This window comes from Lobosporangium transversale (assembly GCF_002105155.1).
Source record: "Lobosporangium transversale strain NRRL 3116 chromosome Unknown BCR41scaffold_41, whole genome shotgun sequence".
Taxonomy (NCBI): domain Eukaryota; kingdom Fungi; phylum Mortierellomycota; class Mortierellomycetes; order Mortierellales; family Mortierellaceae; genus Lobosporangium; species Lobosporangium transversale.
In genome coordinates this window covers 250,959-268,092 of record NW_019029019.1, presented here as the reverse complement: position 1 = coordinate 268,092, position 17,134 = coordinate 250,959, and the positions used below count along the sequence as shown (strand labels likewise).

The 17,134-nt window shown below is 43.8% G+C and overlaps 2 protein-coding genes across 2 annotated transcripts; both read right to left on the bottom strand.

Annotated features, from left to right (window-relative positions):
• Positions 1–683: 683 nt before the first annotated feature.
• BCR41DRAFT_360161 (hypothetical protein) lies at positions 684–1,765 on the bottom strand (the record flags this gene model as incomplete). The annotated part of the gene is made up of 3 exons (XM_022025314.1): positions 684–1,178; positions 1,212–1,520; positions 1,637–1,765. Coding segments are annotated over 3 exons (933 nt in total), but the record flags the coding sequence as incomplete, so codon positions are not given.
• Positions 1,766–10,976: 9,211 nt separating this feature from the next.
• Positions 10,977–17,107, bottom strand: BCR41DRAFT_160047 (P-loop containing nucleoside triphosphate hydrolase protein). The gene is made up of 2 exons (XM_022019648.1): positions 17,014–17,107; positions 10,977–16,744 (listed from the first exon to the last, which is right to left on the bottom strand). The coding sequence occupies exon 2, from the start codon at positions 16,708–16,710 to the stop codon at positions 11,080–11,082; it is 5,631 nt and encodes a 1,876-aa protein (XP_021878040.1). The 5' UTR covers positions 16,711–16,744; positions 17,014–17,107; the 3' UTR covers positions 10,977–11,079.
• Positions 17,108–17,134: the final 27 nt, after the last annotated feature.

Below are 17,134 nucleotides of genomic sequence, written 5' to 3'. Positions count from 1 at the left end.
CCTATGTCAAAATATAAACCTTTTGCTGCTGTAGGCAATGTTTCTTTTTGTTGTCTTACGAGGCTAAGCATTAAATTTTCTAACGAGGCAAGAGCCGACCGTGGCTTCGCCACCGTCTCCGGCTCGTATAATATAAACACTGTCTATCATGTGGTTCATGCCTCAAAGCATTGATCAACAACCAAACATCGTTCCGCTTATTTTTTGGTTGCTTGGCAAACAGATCCTCTACACAAGCAGGGGTTGGTATAGTAAAATAGCACTAAACATGTGTTCTTTAAACACCAATGTCCACTGTAAATGCTGTTGACGTTGTCAAAACTCTCCAAATATTATTGTGTTATCTCTGGCACATCCCTTTTCTCGAAGACTTTTACAGACTTCTTTCTTCCTCCATCCTCCATCTATTATTGGTCCACACAGATAGTTGCCTTTTTATGTTTCCGTTCTTTCTTCTCAGCAGGAGACTGTTATTACATCGGGTTAACCATAGTGTAGGAGCTGCGTCCTTCAGGATAAGATGCATTGGAATTAAAAATACATAAAATATAATGTCGCCATATCCTAATGTTTCGCGCTTCATGAAACGGCAATCAAATTTGTTAGTATATAAAGATTCCTTAGCCTTATCGCAGCATCTTAAGGACCTGTTAATGGAGATATAGGACTTTTATGTTATGTACCTCCACCCAAAATGAGCTGCTGCCGAGATATACCTTCTCTTTTGGGGCGACAATCCTTTTGAATTTGAACACGTCTGTCGGAGTGAAGTCTTTCGCACCTCTCACAAGCTTTTTCGTATTAATGACAACTGGATTGGCATGGAGCTCGCCTCCAGACCACGACTTCCGGAGACCCACGGTCTTCATAAGGTCCCACATGTAAAGACGGTTCACAAGAACGACCATATATTTCGGAGACACAACATAGAAGCTTTGGAAGTGGATAGCATCCTCACCTTCGAACCCAACAGAGCACTTGTCGGTTAGGATAAATTCAGGCCCTTCTTCCGCTTGCCAGACACACACGTAGTTGCACACTAAGTTATAATAGTCCATAAGTTCTGCAACGTAAATAGGTCCTTTATATTTGCTCAAAGCAAACATAGTATCCATGGGAGTCTTGACGCCTTTCGGATCGATAGCTGAGCTCTCCTTAATGATTTCGTCGTGAGGGGTCTTGATGATTCATTTGAGATTCTCGAACCATACGTCTTGAACTCTGTCAATATTGTTTTGGGACATGTGTTTTCGAATCGATAGAAGTGTCATAATATCAAATCGACACTCGTAATACTGTTCCCTCCGGCGCTCGCTCCTGTATGTCATGATGGCTAGGAACCTCTTGAAGTCTGCTAGTTGAGTCCGTGTCAGCAGTAGTTCTTCGCCAGATCGGATCTTATGAATGAACGTCGCAGAGGTGCACTCCAACTTGGCAAGCTCCTTCTCAAACCTCATACTATCGACTTCAGCAATGTCCTGATACATGTTCTGAAGACCATACACTCTGCTAACGTCGCTCTGCGATTGTTTTCTCCAACGCTCAATACACATTAATAGGGAATCAATATTAGGATTTGCTCCTTGGCTTCATGACCGTCTTCTCTATCGCCTTCTCTGCTATCTCTTTTGCTGACCCCACTGCTTTTTCTTCTGTTACCTTTCCTGCTGCTTCCCACGCTATCCCCCCCACTATTTCCCTTGCTTCCCACTGGGCCTTTTGAAAAAGGCACTTCTGTGAAGTTACCTGAGGCAATTGCTCGCATACTACCCATTGCTTAATCGAAAAGCGGCCGGCAACACTGGGATGAACTTCTAGTGTTCAGAATATATGCACATAATTTGAAGGCGTTACAACAGGATGGCAAGATAAAATACGCCTTACAATGCACGCAAGCAACTACCTGCATCAAGATGCATGTGGTTGTATGCAACCTTGACCGTAGATTAGGTGGACTCTCTTAATACCAAAAGACTCTTCACCAGGAACAAATATCGACATAGTGCTGCGGTAGCACAGGCGACTGAAATAGTGTGCCTTCGCTCTCTTTTCAGATAATAGAGGTGGTATTAAACATATTTCAAAGATACAAATCCATTCATAGACCTAAAATACGCACACCTTTTGCAGCATGCCACGATTCACTCTTAGGTCCGTTATGTGTGTCATTTAAATCTCCATAGAGGATTGATAGCCTTAGACATTTATGGCGGAATAATGCAGTAGTAGTACTGCAAATAAATTGGACTAGGCACAATATGGTCACTATTTACCCTATAGCACCCACTGAGGAAGAAAAGAGTAAGGTTGATCGAGATGGCAATAGTGCGTTGGCTACGCATCAAGTATATCACCCTCTATCAAAGCTCGCTTTACTGTGATGTCAAACAATATTTCCGGTCCTGGAAGTTCACAATATTATTTCCTTTTCCTCTCCACATGGTGAGGAGACGTGACAAAGTGAAGCGGAGAGAGGTACGTTGGTGTCTAAAGTGTTTATAAGAGCTAGTGAGGCTATTAAATAAGTCCTAGAGCATGCTGATCATTTTTGTTCCCAATCAGCAGTGTAATGGCCATTCCTTAATATTTTATTCAGTTCCCAGGGCAGTTTATACTAAAGAAATTGTTTAGATGGCTCTACACCTAACTCTTCCGCCGAATATGGACACTGGTCTAACCATCAGGTGCAGGCGTATGGAAAGATACCGCACCGGCTTTTCGGAGCCTATGCCAAAGGCTATGCAGGTCCCTTTTCCTCTTCCCCTTTTCTTTTTCAAAGCTGACATGAGCTTAAATCCAAAAAAAAAAAAAAAAAAAAAAAAAAAAAAAAACACTGATTTATCTGTCGGTGAACAGCTGTTGCCACTCCTACTTCAACCCAACAGTCGTTCGTTCCCGGCCGTAGCCCAGCTTTGCCACTACCTCTGCCAGATCCAAGACTGGTACACCAACAGCCTCTCGATGGGGCATTTTTGGAACCACCTTGATGGGGTTCATACCATCCAAGGACTTTGCCCAAGCATCGTAGCTCAGTCAAAGTATGAAAGTTTTTTATGAGTCGAGTGCGCTTGGCTTGCAGTCAGCCCCCTTAGAAACAATATTGCCGGCGTCTCCTAGTGATGGCGCGAACTCTATTTTGCGGTGCCCTTAACCTTTTCCTATCCCTTCTCTTTCTCCTTTTGAAGAGAGTGGGCGTTCTGTGGCTGATGGTCCACATGCCGATGTAAACGTGGCTCTTCCAGAAAACAGGCTGTTCAATATCGTCTACCAATGATTTAATAGTGTCAGCCAGCTGATGATTGGGATGAACCTATGGAATGCGCTGGCGATGATAGCGATAACCCCTTTTCCGGACCTCACACTCAGCCGCACATATGATCCAAAAAGGGTGCTGGGGAAGATCTTCGTAACAATTTGTTCCGTCAAACGCGGTTCAACTTCGACAACAACATCATGTATGGCAAGCGCATTGCAACACACCCTTTTTTTTCTCAGGATTAACACTGTTGGGAAATTTAGGGCTAATTGAATAGAGAAACTTGGCCTTTTTGGTGGTTTGTGAAGTCATTCCCAGCGACAGATAGACAAAATGCTTCTTGAACGCAAATAAATAACAACACAATACAAAAGACTGAACGAGAACAGCCAGTGCCCCAACGGTTCTTGTGCAAAAGAAGGAAGCTTTAATAATCTATGTGCTACTAGTGGTAAGCGTTGTGGAGGGTTCTTTACCTGAATGAGAACAGTCAGCACTCCAGTGGCCCTTGTGCAAAAGGTTTTTCCCCTGTCCGCAATGCTTCATTCTCTTCCAAACTATTAGAGAGATGTTGGCTTCGCAGCTTCACTTTTTCCACTACCATAAGGCCTCTTTCACTCCTTCCGCAGCCATATCCCTACATTTTTGCACAGCCCGACGACGCAGCTCTACCCTTTGGGGTAACGTCTCATAAGCCAGCGGTGGCTCCTGTGACTCCGGGGAATGCAATGGTAATTCTGAGAGATACAGTAGTCCTTATAGTGATGGCATTTAAAGCTGAGCTTGCACTGGAAGATTCTCTAATAGTAGATTCAAAAGCGCTGAAGTGGCTACACATACTTTGCCGTCAAACAACCAAAGGGCCGAGCCTGGTTCTAGTGCTTAATTAGCCATTGTAGTGATTAGGAATCTTCTTCCTCGGGTGATAAACGACCACTTTTTCGCTACCTTGTCGAAATGATGGCTCTGTTCAAAGCTATTATAATTTTGCACAGAGCTGGTGGGTATTCAATTTTAGGAAACTGACAACGGATAGCAGAGAGAATCGGCTCTGGCACCACAATGCCAGCACCCTTGATAGCAAGCTCGGCCATGTCATTCTTCATGACAATATCTTCGTCAAATAATGAGTATTGGCCCCTGAACTCGTTGTTGAACGCACTGTCTCTCCATGCAGTAGTTTCTTGTACCTATTTTCCTGCTGCCACCTCCCAGGCCCTATGTCGGTTAGTCGCTCTGCTGGATTCTGCGTCAACCATCTCTGGTCTCCAGTAGTGGTGGACGCTCCTGCATTTTGGGATCACAATTGCCACAGCAGTTCTCAACATCTCTGTGAACAATGCTGAAAAAGTCATTTAAGAATACTCGACGACAACTCTGAGTATCGACATAGGCCTTGATATCGTCTTCGGTTCTCTCTGGAATTCTGGCGGTGATAAGCAATCTATCCTCGCTTCGAAGCGCCGAGTTGCGTGCTGCCCATGCCTGCCGCCTCGGTCGGTATCAAAGCATTCATGGCAGACAAAATGTGACTTTTAAAAAAAAAAAAAAAAAAAAAAAAAAAAAAAAGACCTTCCTTTATGGCAATGGTCGTATGTAATAGGAGAGCTAAAAGGCTGTGTTATACGTGACAAGGCGTGTGTGAAAGAGAGAGATGAGTTGAAAGCCATATTCCTTCAAATCTCTTTATCTATATACTAAAGTCGAAATGGTTTCTCCCTTATCGTAATAACTCGTTTCATAGATCTTTGCTCTATTATATGATATAGAGTCCTCGCCAAAAAGTCATAAACTGGATATATTTTTCAGGCTTTTAAATTGAATAGAATACTTCCACTTTTAGACGCAGGAAAAATACGTACAAACTCAAAATTTTAATTTTTACGAGAGCGTTTTCGATTGATAAGAGGCTCGTCCTCAGACTCGCTATCCTCTATCACATTAAACATGCTTCCAGCATCTAGCGTAAGATCCACTATCTCAGGGCCTAGGGTAACAGCTTCAGCTCGCTCTTGATTTAGTACTCTAATGAGTTCTGCATCCCACTCACTATTGTCGACTTTGAAAGTGTCACTAAGGTCCACAATAGGCTCGTTTTCATCAAAAACCTCTTGATAAACCTCTTCGACTATTTCTTCCTGTGCATGACTCCTCTCGTTATAGTATCTCATGCCAATTTTCACAGACTTCTTCCATACAGAGTAAAAGACTTTACACGGAATCTGGGAAAACAAGCTTAGTAGCCTTTTTTCAGCAAGATGGATGTCATTGTCACCATTGCTCTCGAGGCAATTATGTTTTTCACAACTGCCCAGATCTTCTCAATAGGTTGTAGCTCGCAATGGTAGGGTGGAGTCTTGAGGATTTCATGTCCACCATTCTCCTGGGCTATTTTACTGATAGAGAAATACGACTCATCAGGAAGAGCGTTAACCAATTCCATAAGCTCGTTTTTGTTCAGTGCTTTTCCATTTTCCCTTGTTGGAATAACAATCTCCTTGCCCGTGAGCCACTCTTTGATAGTTTTCACAGTGTCGCTCTTGGTTGGTTCCCTGTTTTTCTTGTGAAAGTGATATGAAGCGCCATCAAGATGGATTTTACAAGGGCCAAGTCCCATCTTATTGAGATTCTCACAAAGTCGCTTAAAGATACTATCGAACAAACTAGCGTTGAAGTTTCCATGATAATCGTGATCTGTTGCCACGACCCCTGCATTCCTGATCTCCTCAGGTACGTCATCCCACAGTTCAGCCTCCTGCTCTTGGCCTTTTTTTGATTGAGGCTTTGGTCCCTTTGATGGCCAAACATACACGCTATCATTAACGAATTTGCCTTCAACCTTTTTAGCAGCTTCATCATAATATACAATGAAGGCTGCAAATATAACCATGATTGATTTCCTTCCTGCATCGTTAATGACACCACCGCCACTTTGCACCCAACGTCTTGCTGCAGCATGGTCAATGTGGCAGTAAGACTCGTCCAAGAAGACCTCTGGAGTCCTAGGCACCCAACTGCCGTCTACTAGTTTTAAATTCTTAAGACGGCGCTTCAGGTAAGTAGCTCGGAAGGCAATATTCTCCTTGGAGTCGTGCAAAAAGTTCTGTCGGATCCCTTTGCCCCAATACAGTCCCATTTTACGGAGGTCGCGAGTGATTGATCTTGCTGATCTGTCGATTTCAAAGTCTTCTTTCAGTTGGTTTGCAATTAAACCCGCAGAATTAGGAGTCCCGCTCTTGTTTGATTCAACTATGATATTCAGCACCTTCGAGTTTAAATCCTTGTCCGCTTCTTTTTTAGGGCGTCCAGTTCTTCCTCGCCCTGTCATTTCGACGATGCCTGTTTGTGCATATTTAATTGCTGCCACACAAGTGTTTCTCCCTACACCCATCAGAATCGAAAGGTCCATTGCTCTGTTGTCTGTCTTCTTAAACCAGTCTTGGACTGCTGGTGGCGCATTCATTATAGCATTATATGTATGAGCTATTATCGCGTATTCGTCTTTAGTAACGGACGCTTTACTGCGTGTAAATGCCTTTTTTCTCTCTCCAGTTTGTTTGTCTGACAAGAATGGATTTAAATCGAGGGTATTGGGACGCTCACCGAATTGCTCTAATGAGGTAGAACTCCTTGGCTCGTTTCTGGGAGGAGTAATCCATTGATATTCGGTAGGAGACCTAATAGGGGAGAGATCGGCTTCAGTGGGCAGTTGTGGCGATCTTCGAGGCGGAGTGAAGGGTGTGCCTGAAATCATTTGGTCGATATTTCCTTCGCTATACCAACCACCAAGATCGTTGTATGAGAGTAGGTTATTGATATCAAAAGGGAAAGACATTTTACTATCTGAAGATTGCGAATAAAGTAGGTTGACAATGAGGATGAGATCGAGAATGAGATTGAGAATGATGTTGCCCATTTCTCGCAAATTCTAATATTTCTAATTAAAAACGAAGATTGAATTGGTTTGGTGGCCATGCATCTAATTCATTCCTTCTATTCAAAAAATATATGCATTTTTGTCTTCGTACGTAAATTTTTATTTTTCAAATTTTTAATTCAAATTGAGTATTGTAAAATATATCCAGTTTATGACTTTTTGGCGAGGACTCTATTTCATAGATCTTGCTCTATTATATGATATATTTCATTTCATAGTTTCATAATTCTTGCTCTATGATACGTCCGTCCATAAATCTAAAATAAATTCCATTCCATTCCATTTCATTTCATTTCATTTCATGTCATTCCATTTTCATTTCATGTCATTCCATTTTCATGTGCCTTTCAGGAAATGAGCATACATACTTCAATCATCGGACCTCAATCATGTGACCCAATCATCATGTGACCTCAATCATGATTATGAGCGATCATCATGAGAGCGCAACTTTGGGCTTTACATTACAAATAATAACCAACCAGATCTCAATCATCTCAATCATCTCAATCATCTCAATCATGATGCATTGAAAAAAAAAAATAATCAGCCTTCAATCATGGCCTGCTTCTACCATCAGCCATTGAACCATTGATGCATAAAAATGATAATAAGAATTTTATTTTATATAATAATAATAATAATAATAATAGTAATAATAATAAAACAACAATTGAGCTCCTTCAAACACTACCTATAAGCCTTGATCATATCATATGCTTTAACCTCAAACATGAATTCCTTCAAGTGTCGATACATTCATGTGGCATGATAAAAATATATGACAGAAACATGACAGTTAGAAAACAAAGAGATTTATTTTTTAACAAATTAATTTTCATAGAGAAACATGGTCTGTGCAATGACAATGACAATGCTCCTGTGAAATGTTTGATATTTCATATGGAACGCGCTTTTTTTCTATAAGAAACCTTCCTTCTCCACTTTAGCTCCTCTTCCCTTACAGACAAATCTAACTTGTGCCATGAGTGCTAAGAAACATGACTATAATCAAGTCAAGAGGACCATTGCATATCGTGTTAGTTTTCTAAAATAATAATGTAGAGAAACACATATATACATGGCCTACGCTCTGCGAAATGCTTGGGCAACAGAGATATTTTCAAGTCATACCATTCCAAAGGTCTATCATGGGCAAGATTCCATCCCTGATATTGACGACCCAGTAGCAGCAGCAACATACACTGTGGAATTTCTTAATTCTTTAAATCCTCCCGGAATCCCTCCCAGTATACTGCAATTAAAGATCGGTCAGCCCATCATTCGCATAAGGAACCTGAGCCCAAAGGAAGGTCTCTGTAACGGTACGCGTCTCATTGTGCATAAACTTGGAAACAAAGTCATCGAAGCTGAAGTAATGACGGGAATATTCAAAGGAGCGATCCATTACATCCCTCGAATCAATATCAATGCAACTGATGATAGATCGTCTCCAGTCATATTCCAGCGGCGCCATTTCCCTTTGAAACCTGCCTTCGCCATGACCATCAATAAGGCTCAGGGACAAACTCTTCAGAATGTTGGCATATACCTCCCTCCCACGGTCTGTTTTTAGTCATGGCCAGCTCTATGTGGCTCTTTCTCGCTGTACAGACCCCAAGCATTTGAAGGTACTTATCAAAGGTGATTCAAGGGATCTTTGTAAATACACGCGAAATATTGTGTACCAAGAAGTCCTTCAAGATTGAAAAAAAAAAAAAAAAAAAAAAAGTCGCTGACATCTTCAGTCCCTGCCGCCCCTCTACTATCCCTGTCTCTGTTGTTCCTACTGTGCCTATGCCTTGCTGTCCCCACGATATCTATATCTCCAGCTCTTACTACCCTTGCTCTCTCTGTATCCATCATCGCGACTCGGCCGAAATGTTATTTATCGTATATATAGCTGTAAGACCAGTGTAAATTAGTGTACATGTTGTATGATCAGTGTAAATTAGCGTCTCTGTATTTTAGTAGAAGTGTATTTGTACATCTCTGTATAGTAAACGTGTCTTTGTATATACATCTGACCGTGATACCAGTTTTTGTAATTGAAAATTTAGATTCTTCCATCTTTTCCTCTTTTTTTTTTTTTTCTTTTCAAAAATTCACACACACACAAAAAAAAAAGTTCACACACACTCCTCATTCGCTCTCACACACGTACATTCATACATTATGTCTTCTACCTCCACCATCACCAAGACTTCTCAAGGTCGTCAGACGGTCTCTATAAAAGCACCTCTATTGACCCCAAATACCAGTGAAGTAAGTTTCTATTAAACTTTGAGTCTTGGGTATCAACAGAGAATCAGAGTTATAATTGACTAACACCAAGGAGAATTTGGTATCGTTCTTTCAGACAATACTTTCGCCCTCATCCTCCTCAATCGACCAATTCCCTCCTGCTTCCCAGGTAAAGGCCTCTATCATAGTCATATGGTTGTACGTGAAGACTAGACAAAATAATAATTTTTTTTTTTTTTTTTTTTTTTCAATCAGTCATGTGATGATGATAGCCTTGATACAATTCCCCAATCTCAAAAGCGTTCGCTTAATTGGGACGACGATGACCAGGAACAACACGACGATCAAAGCAAGCGACGCCGCCAGACCCCCCCCCCAGGAACCTATCTCCCACGCATTCTTCTTCCTCCCACCAGAGTCCTTTACAGCCATCTTCCCCTTGCCAAACCCTCCTAAAGCCATCTTCCCCACGCCAAAAATCCCCACATCCTCCTCGCTCTCGCTCTCGCTCTCCCCTTCACTCTCGACTCTCTCCTACACGCCCCGCCCATCAATCAGATCGGGAAGACCAACTCTCTGTTCATTCGCTTTCACTTGAAGAAACAGTAAGCACGCCGAGAGGCACCGATGCTACCGCCCCGTGGGCTGCCCAAAATTTTCGTTTCCATGCCGGTTTATATGATCTATTGAAAAAGCGAGCCGACACTGAAACTCTTTTGTTTGAAGAACAACAAAATGTCAATAAAAAAAAAGACTTTAATACCTAATAAATAAAAAAGAAACCTTTGTGTCAAAAACGTTCAATTTTGTGTTGGAACCCCAACGAGGGTAAATGAGCCTCACGAGGCAAAGGCTAGACTGGAGCGACCGTGAGCGAAGCCACGGGTCGCCCGTCTAGTTCATTTCTATCAACGCACTCCTTTTTTTTCTATTTTTTTAGAGAGCACACAGAGCAGGCTCATAAACGATGCTCGAAAGAGCCCATCAACCATATTATGTATAAATGGTTGAGACAACTCACTATCAAGATTAGTTATTTCCGGAAGGTATATGCTTGTGGGCTTGAGCGGCACTATGGTTTTGTAAGAAAAGGGTAAAAGTAGAGGGGAGAGGTTGTGGATGTTCGAAACGGGGCTTGAGAAGTAGAGCTTTAGTTCCCTTTCAGGTTATGATTTCTAGTTAGATGAATTTCCGATCCGGGCTGCCACTCCGTGATGAATAGTGTAATGTAGACTAAAATACATAAAAAAAAACTCTATCAGGCCAATGGTTAGGCTTATGATGTGATTGTAGTTACGTAACTAGATCTGAAGCTATTTACGGTCTCTATGGCCTCAAGTAATAGAAATAGATGATACCAACATTTTGGCTACCACTACGCATGAACCACCGAGCAAATGGTGTGTTGGACTAAATAAAAAGCCCTACCTTTATGATCTTAGACAAAGTAACAGGATTCTACTGCTCCAAATAACTATATTTGGCATATTGGAAAAACAGAACTTGAAGCTAACACAAGGCCACATTTCATATCAAATCAGGGAGAGGAGAAATCAGAGTGGTTTATTTTAAGAAGATGTGGATCACTTATGATAGTTGATTCTCGATGGATCTGCAGTCGGACAAGTCTAAGCTAGCGTACCTATATATCCCTCTCGTTCAGCACCTGAAGTAGTGCTTTCTGTGTTACGTTTAGGGTGTTATCTGGGCTGTAGATGGCAAGCAACATATCTCTGTCCTCCTTAAGCATGGTACAGATCATATCGATGATGTTCGTACCTCCACTCATCTTAGCACACCATCTAAAGAGAGTGAGTTGGTGCTCGCTACCCCTCATCTTGAGCTTATGCGTCTTGTACGCCTCAGCAAGCAGGTACATTCTTGATTCTTCCCCACTTATTTGGGAATGGAGTGCCATAAAATCTGTCAGGGGGCAGGAGAGCTCTCTCATCTTCGTTGAAACATGCTTCAAAGGTATTTCCAGCGACCGACACGCCTTTAGCATAGCACCCGATTGGATATTGAGCGACAAGGTTTTTGTAGTCTTGTTGTTTCTAGGCCCAACAAACAGACAGGCTATTGACGACTGAGATTCTGGCAAGCAACCAGTAGAAATAATGTAAACCAAGTCTTCGTTGGAGTGTTGGCCATCGAGGCGCCGCAATGAGCTCCATTCTAAGAATGTCAGTTCCTCCGACTCTTCCGATCCAGACCCCACCTGCAGCCACTTTCTTCTTCGGAATACTTCCCATATGGGGGATACGCTTTTATCGGCCTCTATCAGGGAGTTGTGCAGCATAGTGAGCCCTGCTTTGGATGGAATGTGCGTGATCATCGACTGGATTAGGTCTACAGTCGAAGATTTAAACACAAGCATTAACGCAACAACAAATCTTGCATATCTCTTGTTGTCCTTGAAATGCTCCCAGATAGCTACAGCTTTTTCGGATATTAAGTAGCGTAGCCGCACCACATCTCCAGACTTTGATTCAACTGCCTCGATTAGACACGCGACCAGTTCATCTTCCATCTCCAATTCCTTGTAAAGCAGACATGCTTCAGCATACTGCTTATCAGCGACCAGTGCCTGGGTAAGGAATAGCTTTACATCCTCGATTTTGAGAACACTATCCGTCGACTGTTGCAATACCTCGATTACACCGTAACACTCAGAAATACAAAGCTGGATCTCGTGGTCTTCCCCGCGAAGCCTGTGTTCATTTCGATGGATTAGAGCTCTCGTAAACCCTGCTTGTGCAGCGTCGCCGTACTGCTCAAAGACGTTGAGAGCCTGCTGGAGTAATCCTCTTTCTCTCATCACAATCGCCATTCTTAGATCGTCAGACACGCTGAGCTCGTCTATTGGAATGATAATTTCAGGCAGAGGTCCACGCTCCCGAACCTCACTGTAATGGACCATATCGCTAATCCCAAGTGCCTTGACCATAATGCTAGATCTATCGCATGATGGAACGACCATTATAAGGTGCTTGCGTGCCCTTGTAACGGTTACGTAGAGATGGTTCAAGTATATCTCAAAGTTTTCGTCTTCCTCAATATTGCCCTTATCTAAGGTGGCAGCCCCCATGTTACGCCTTAGAGTCGATGTTTTTACATCCATGCTTGGGTTGAAGAGGTCCCAACACACAACAAGGTCGAACTCGAGACCCTTGCATTCGTAAGCACTAAAGACATTGTGAGATTTACCCAAAGTCTCACGAAGCCGATGTGCCCATGACGACGATGTGACGATCGCAGCTCTATAGTTGTTGGACGGAACTCCGATATAGCGCAACACATCGGCTACATTTTCATGCTCGATGTCCTGTATCTCTACCAGTGTCACGGAGTTGCTGCTTTCCTGAGGGTAGAGAGATGGTTCCATTGCGTGTTCTCTCATGTGGGTGTACGATTGGATACGGTTTGCGAGTGATATAATGCTGGGGTCCGATCGATAATTTGTCTTGAATCTAATGGTCTCCATACTCTTGGGGAGGTGTTTATAGATGAGGCTTTTTATACCATTGACCGAAATCCCTGGTGTAAGTCGCTGTGTGAAATCACCAGCACACACCACGCTCGAGGTGCGTGCAGACAGCATTACCTCGATTACAGACCACATTGTCCATGATATATCTTGGACCTCATCTAAGTAGATGCGTGCGATCTTCGATGCCATAGCCACTAATCGTTGCGGGTCTTGCTCGACGAGTGCGTGAAGGTCGTAAGCGTCGAAGTGACCGCGCGATGTCTTGACCAATTCATAGACCTTGTGTGCTGTCTTGTACTCTGGCCTAAGAGAACTAATGCCGTTCTCTGTCTCTATATCCATGCGCGCGTGGATAGCGTCGTAGAGCTCATCGGCGCCAATACTGCGGACCATTGCAGGCATGGCATCCATATATTCGGATCTAAAGATATCCCGATCCACAAAGAGCTTCCCGCGTATGGTGCTATTCGACATGTAGAGCTTTGAGAGTAGAGATGGGAGACTGGTGAACGATACCATCTTAAAGCCTTGCTCCGTTATGTTCTCCCGTTTTAATAGTCTCATCGACGACCAGTTGGCTAACGAATCAGTCGCTCCCAAATAGAGCTGCACGTTGCCAAGGTCTGTATCCATGTCCAGTTGCTGCTCAATCATATCCAGCATGCACTCCGTCTTGCCAGTACCCCCACCTCCAAGGACCATAGTGGGGCTGGATCTCATAAAGGACATGGCTTTAATGTGGTCGTGGTCGATCAGAAGGTGCCCATTCTCTGGTACATCCGCCAAGGCGTCGTCGACAGGAATTTCTATATCTGCGGGCACATAGAGCAACGACGTACTTTTTGGCATATCCTTGGAGAGGTCTACGCTTATACCAGACGACCACAGGCTCATAGACGCAAAGAGTTTCCATTCCGGTTGCCCTTCGATGTCGCGACGGAGCAACGGCCAGGCCGTCTTTTCAACGAATGTTTTGTCTCCGATGCCAAGAAGCTCAATGGCCTGGCGCTGCCCGTGCACTCTCACGGTCCACGCAAGGCACACTACCCCACACACTGTGGTAACGAAAAACAGGGATGCCCCTTTTTGTTTTTTACCGAATAAGGGTCTTGTTGTCCTACCGCCATTTCCCGTGTCAAAATCTCCACTGGCTAGTGCTTGCACGACATATTCGAGTATATGGATCCCTTGCGGGGTTTTCGGGTCTATCGTGAGTCTCTCGTAGTGGATAGTCCAAATGGGAGTTGTGGCAGCCAGTCCCTTAGCTATGATCTCTTTGATTGTGGCCGGCGCTGCTTGTATTACCGCAGCCTTCATAACAGTAACGCGTTCCGGCCCATCGTATTGAGGCATGCTCCTGATGTACTTTGGTTCGATAACCATGGATCTTCTGCCCATACACAGGCTATGCCAGTAGGATGATGGGGCGTCTTGTTTGGCTGCCAGCGAAAGTTTTGCATCTCCCACTACAATCAGATGGTGCCGAGCTCTCGAAATTGCGACGTTAACGCGATTAGCATTGTCCATAAAAGTGTTAATTTGTGTAGTCCTTGTAAGCGCTACATAGATAATGTCGCACTCCTGCCCCTGAAACGAATCTATGGTGTTAACTACTATTTCGGCTCCAAATCCTTTATAGGCGTTTTGAGACTTCTCGACTAGACAGCGTATAACGTTGGCCTGTGCCTTGTAGATACATATGATCCCGATAGTGATCTTGGCGACCTCTACAGGCTGTCGCGTCTCTACCTTTTCTGTGTTTTTCGTCACGGCAGCATAAGAGATTGACTTAGTCACAGTATTAGTCAAGAGGACTTGATTCTGCCTGGATTGCAATAACACCTTGAATACATGGGCAACAATGTATCTAGCCTCGTCGATATTCACCACGCTCGTTGTCGTGATTGTCGATTGTGCCATCTGAGATCCCAGGAACATAACGTGCATAATAGGTGCTAGTGCTGTAACAGCTCTCCTGCTTTGAATCGACGCATCGGAGGTCAATCTGTTATCGTAGAAGGTTCGAGACACGAAATTGCAGATGTCTTGATGCATGCGATATTGCACATCGAGGAGTGTAGAATGGCACAGCCGGTATGTCTGGAGGCGCTCCATGAGGCTGCGGTCCATCATCTCGCGCTTGCCTCGGTTGGACGCACAATATCCTCGAAGCTGCTTTGGGTCTCCAACCAAAATTAGGCGGCGAAAGTACGAATCAACACACATTAGTGCAGCCACATCTGGCTCTAGCGCCTGCGCTGCCTCATCGACAACGATATACGCTAGTCTTTCCAGGCGTCTCTTAAAAGTCAACGATATCCCAATATTAATCGTGCAAAATACGACAGACGCTTCGTCGAGAAGAGCTTGCTTCACCCACCCGTAAATAGGTATGGTTTTAGAGCGTGGCGACGAGCCGGTATGCTGATCAACACTGCAAAGTTCGAGCAACGACTCAAGCTCGACGGGTTCAAAAAAGAGCTCTAGTTCGTTGCGCATTCCTGAAACAAGACGTTTCACCTGAGTCAAATCGGTAGACGGCAGCGCAGAATCGCTGATCGCAGCCTCCATAGACATAAGAAGCTTACAGGCTTTCGGAGGCAGTAGCTTGATTAAACCACTTTCCATACACTTCCTGAAATCGGAGGCCACAATACTCCTAACTTCATTTCTTGTCGTGCTCCCGTGACACGCGGTGGGGGTACGCCCAAAGACGCGTATGATGGTATGCAACACAGCATTGACAACTTGGTGATATCGGGCGGTAATTGTAAATGGCTCAAGCACAGCTCTCTTGCGGCTATCGGTTATCTTGGGTGGCCTCATATCCATAACACACTTAAAATTGGCAGGCTTTTTAGTGGTAACATACTTAAACGCAAGATCCGCCACAGCAACGTTCGTCTGTGCACACGCCAGAACCTGCATTCCTGTGTTACCTCGGTCATGAGAGGTAAGTAAATGGATCATTTCAGCGATAGTCGTCGATTTACCGCATCCAGGAGGACCCTGGATCAGCACCACCTTGTCCCCATCTTCCTGGATTGCCCTTGATATCGCAACTTTTTGCGATTGATTCATCGACTCGGGCACACCATCTGGAATGTCTACAGTATCGTCTGTAAGGGGGCTAATGTCTGTCACAGGAGCTTTTAAAAATAGCTTTGGTATCGACCTCATCGCATCCTTATCGGAAAGGCTATTCACAACACGCTCGTAGGATGTAAGGTTTCCAATCGTCCACATTAACACGTCAATATCTTGGGAAGAAGATATTTGCGCGTCAAATGTAAAAAAATATCTACGGAGGCCGCTTTGTGGGATCTTGGAAATATGGCTCACGTAACCGATGTACCGCTCGGGGTCTGTCTCGTCGCCAAAACTCTTAGTGATTGCAGCTATGACAATGTCTTTATAGTTGTACATCTCCGGCTCCCCGGTAAGAACCCAGTCCTCTGCGTCAGGCCCGTCAACCTCGCCACTGTCTCCATTTGGTTTTCCATCATCTTCATTCAGTTCGTCATCGATGGGACCCCGAACGGCGTTATTTTTTACGCGTTTGAGTTGGCGGATATCGTGGTCGTCTGGAATCTTGCCAAACAGCGCCTTTGCTGCTTCGATCTGAAATTCGTACGAGCACATGTCTACTAGCCTTTCGGTATACAGGTCAACAGATTCATACCCATATTCTTCAAATGTGTCTATCGTGCCTTTCCTCAAGTTGATCTTCTGGTCCTTCTCATGTAAAATTCGCAACTTTTGGGTGTCGTATAGTAAATCCATCGAAAACGCGCAAGACCTCGGAGGTTCTTTTTTTCTATTTGGTTTTTATCCCCAAAAAAAAAAGAGAGAAAAGAAAGAAATGGTTAATAACAGTACATCATCGAACATCATATTTTGTGCCATAAATCGAAATAAAGTTGAGCCGCTTTTAAAGCAAGGTCGACATAGAAAAAGTGTGCGCCAGTTAGAACCCAGATCGACTTACATCGCACACAATGTCCAATGTAAAAATGATTAACCCTGGGTCGCCAACACCTCTACACCCGCCCCACATCTCAAATGACTATTTGCTATCACCATTACCTTAACGTATGTCAAACTAATTCCAGGTTCAGTGGCGCAAATAAAATAAACGCGTGTTTTTAAAAAACAGTCACGATGATCGATGAGTAATGGAGGAAGCAATTGAAAAAGGATGCGAATT

What these genes read in the sequence shown, in the direction of transcription:
- BCR41DRAFT_160047 (XM_022019648.1), bottom strand. Translation starts at nt 16,710, where the DNA reads ATGGATTTACTATACGACACCCAAAAGTTGCGAATTTTACATGAGAAG.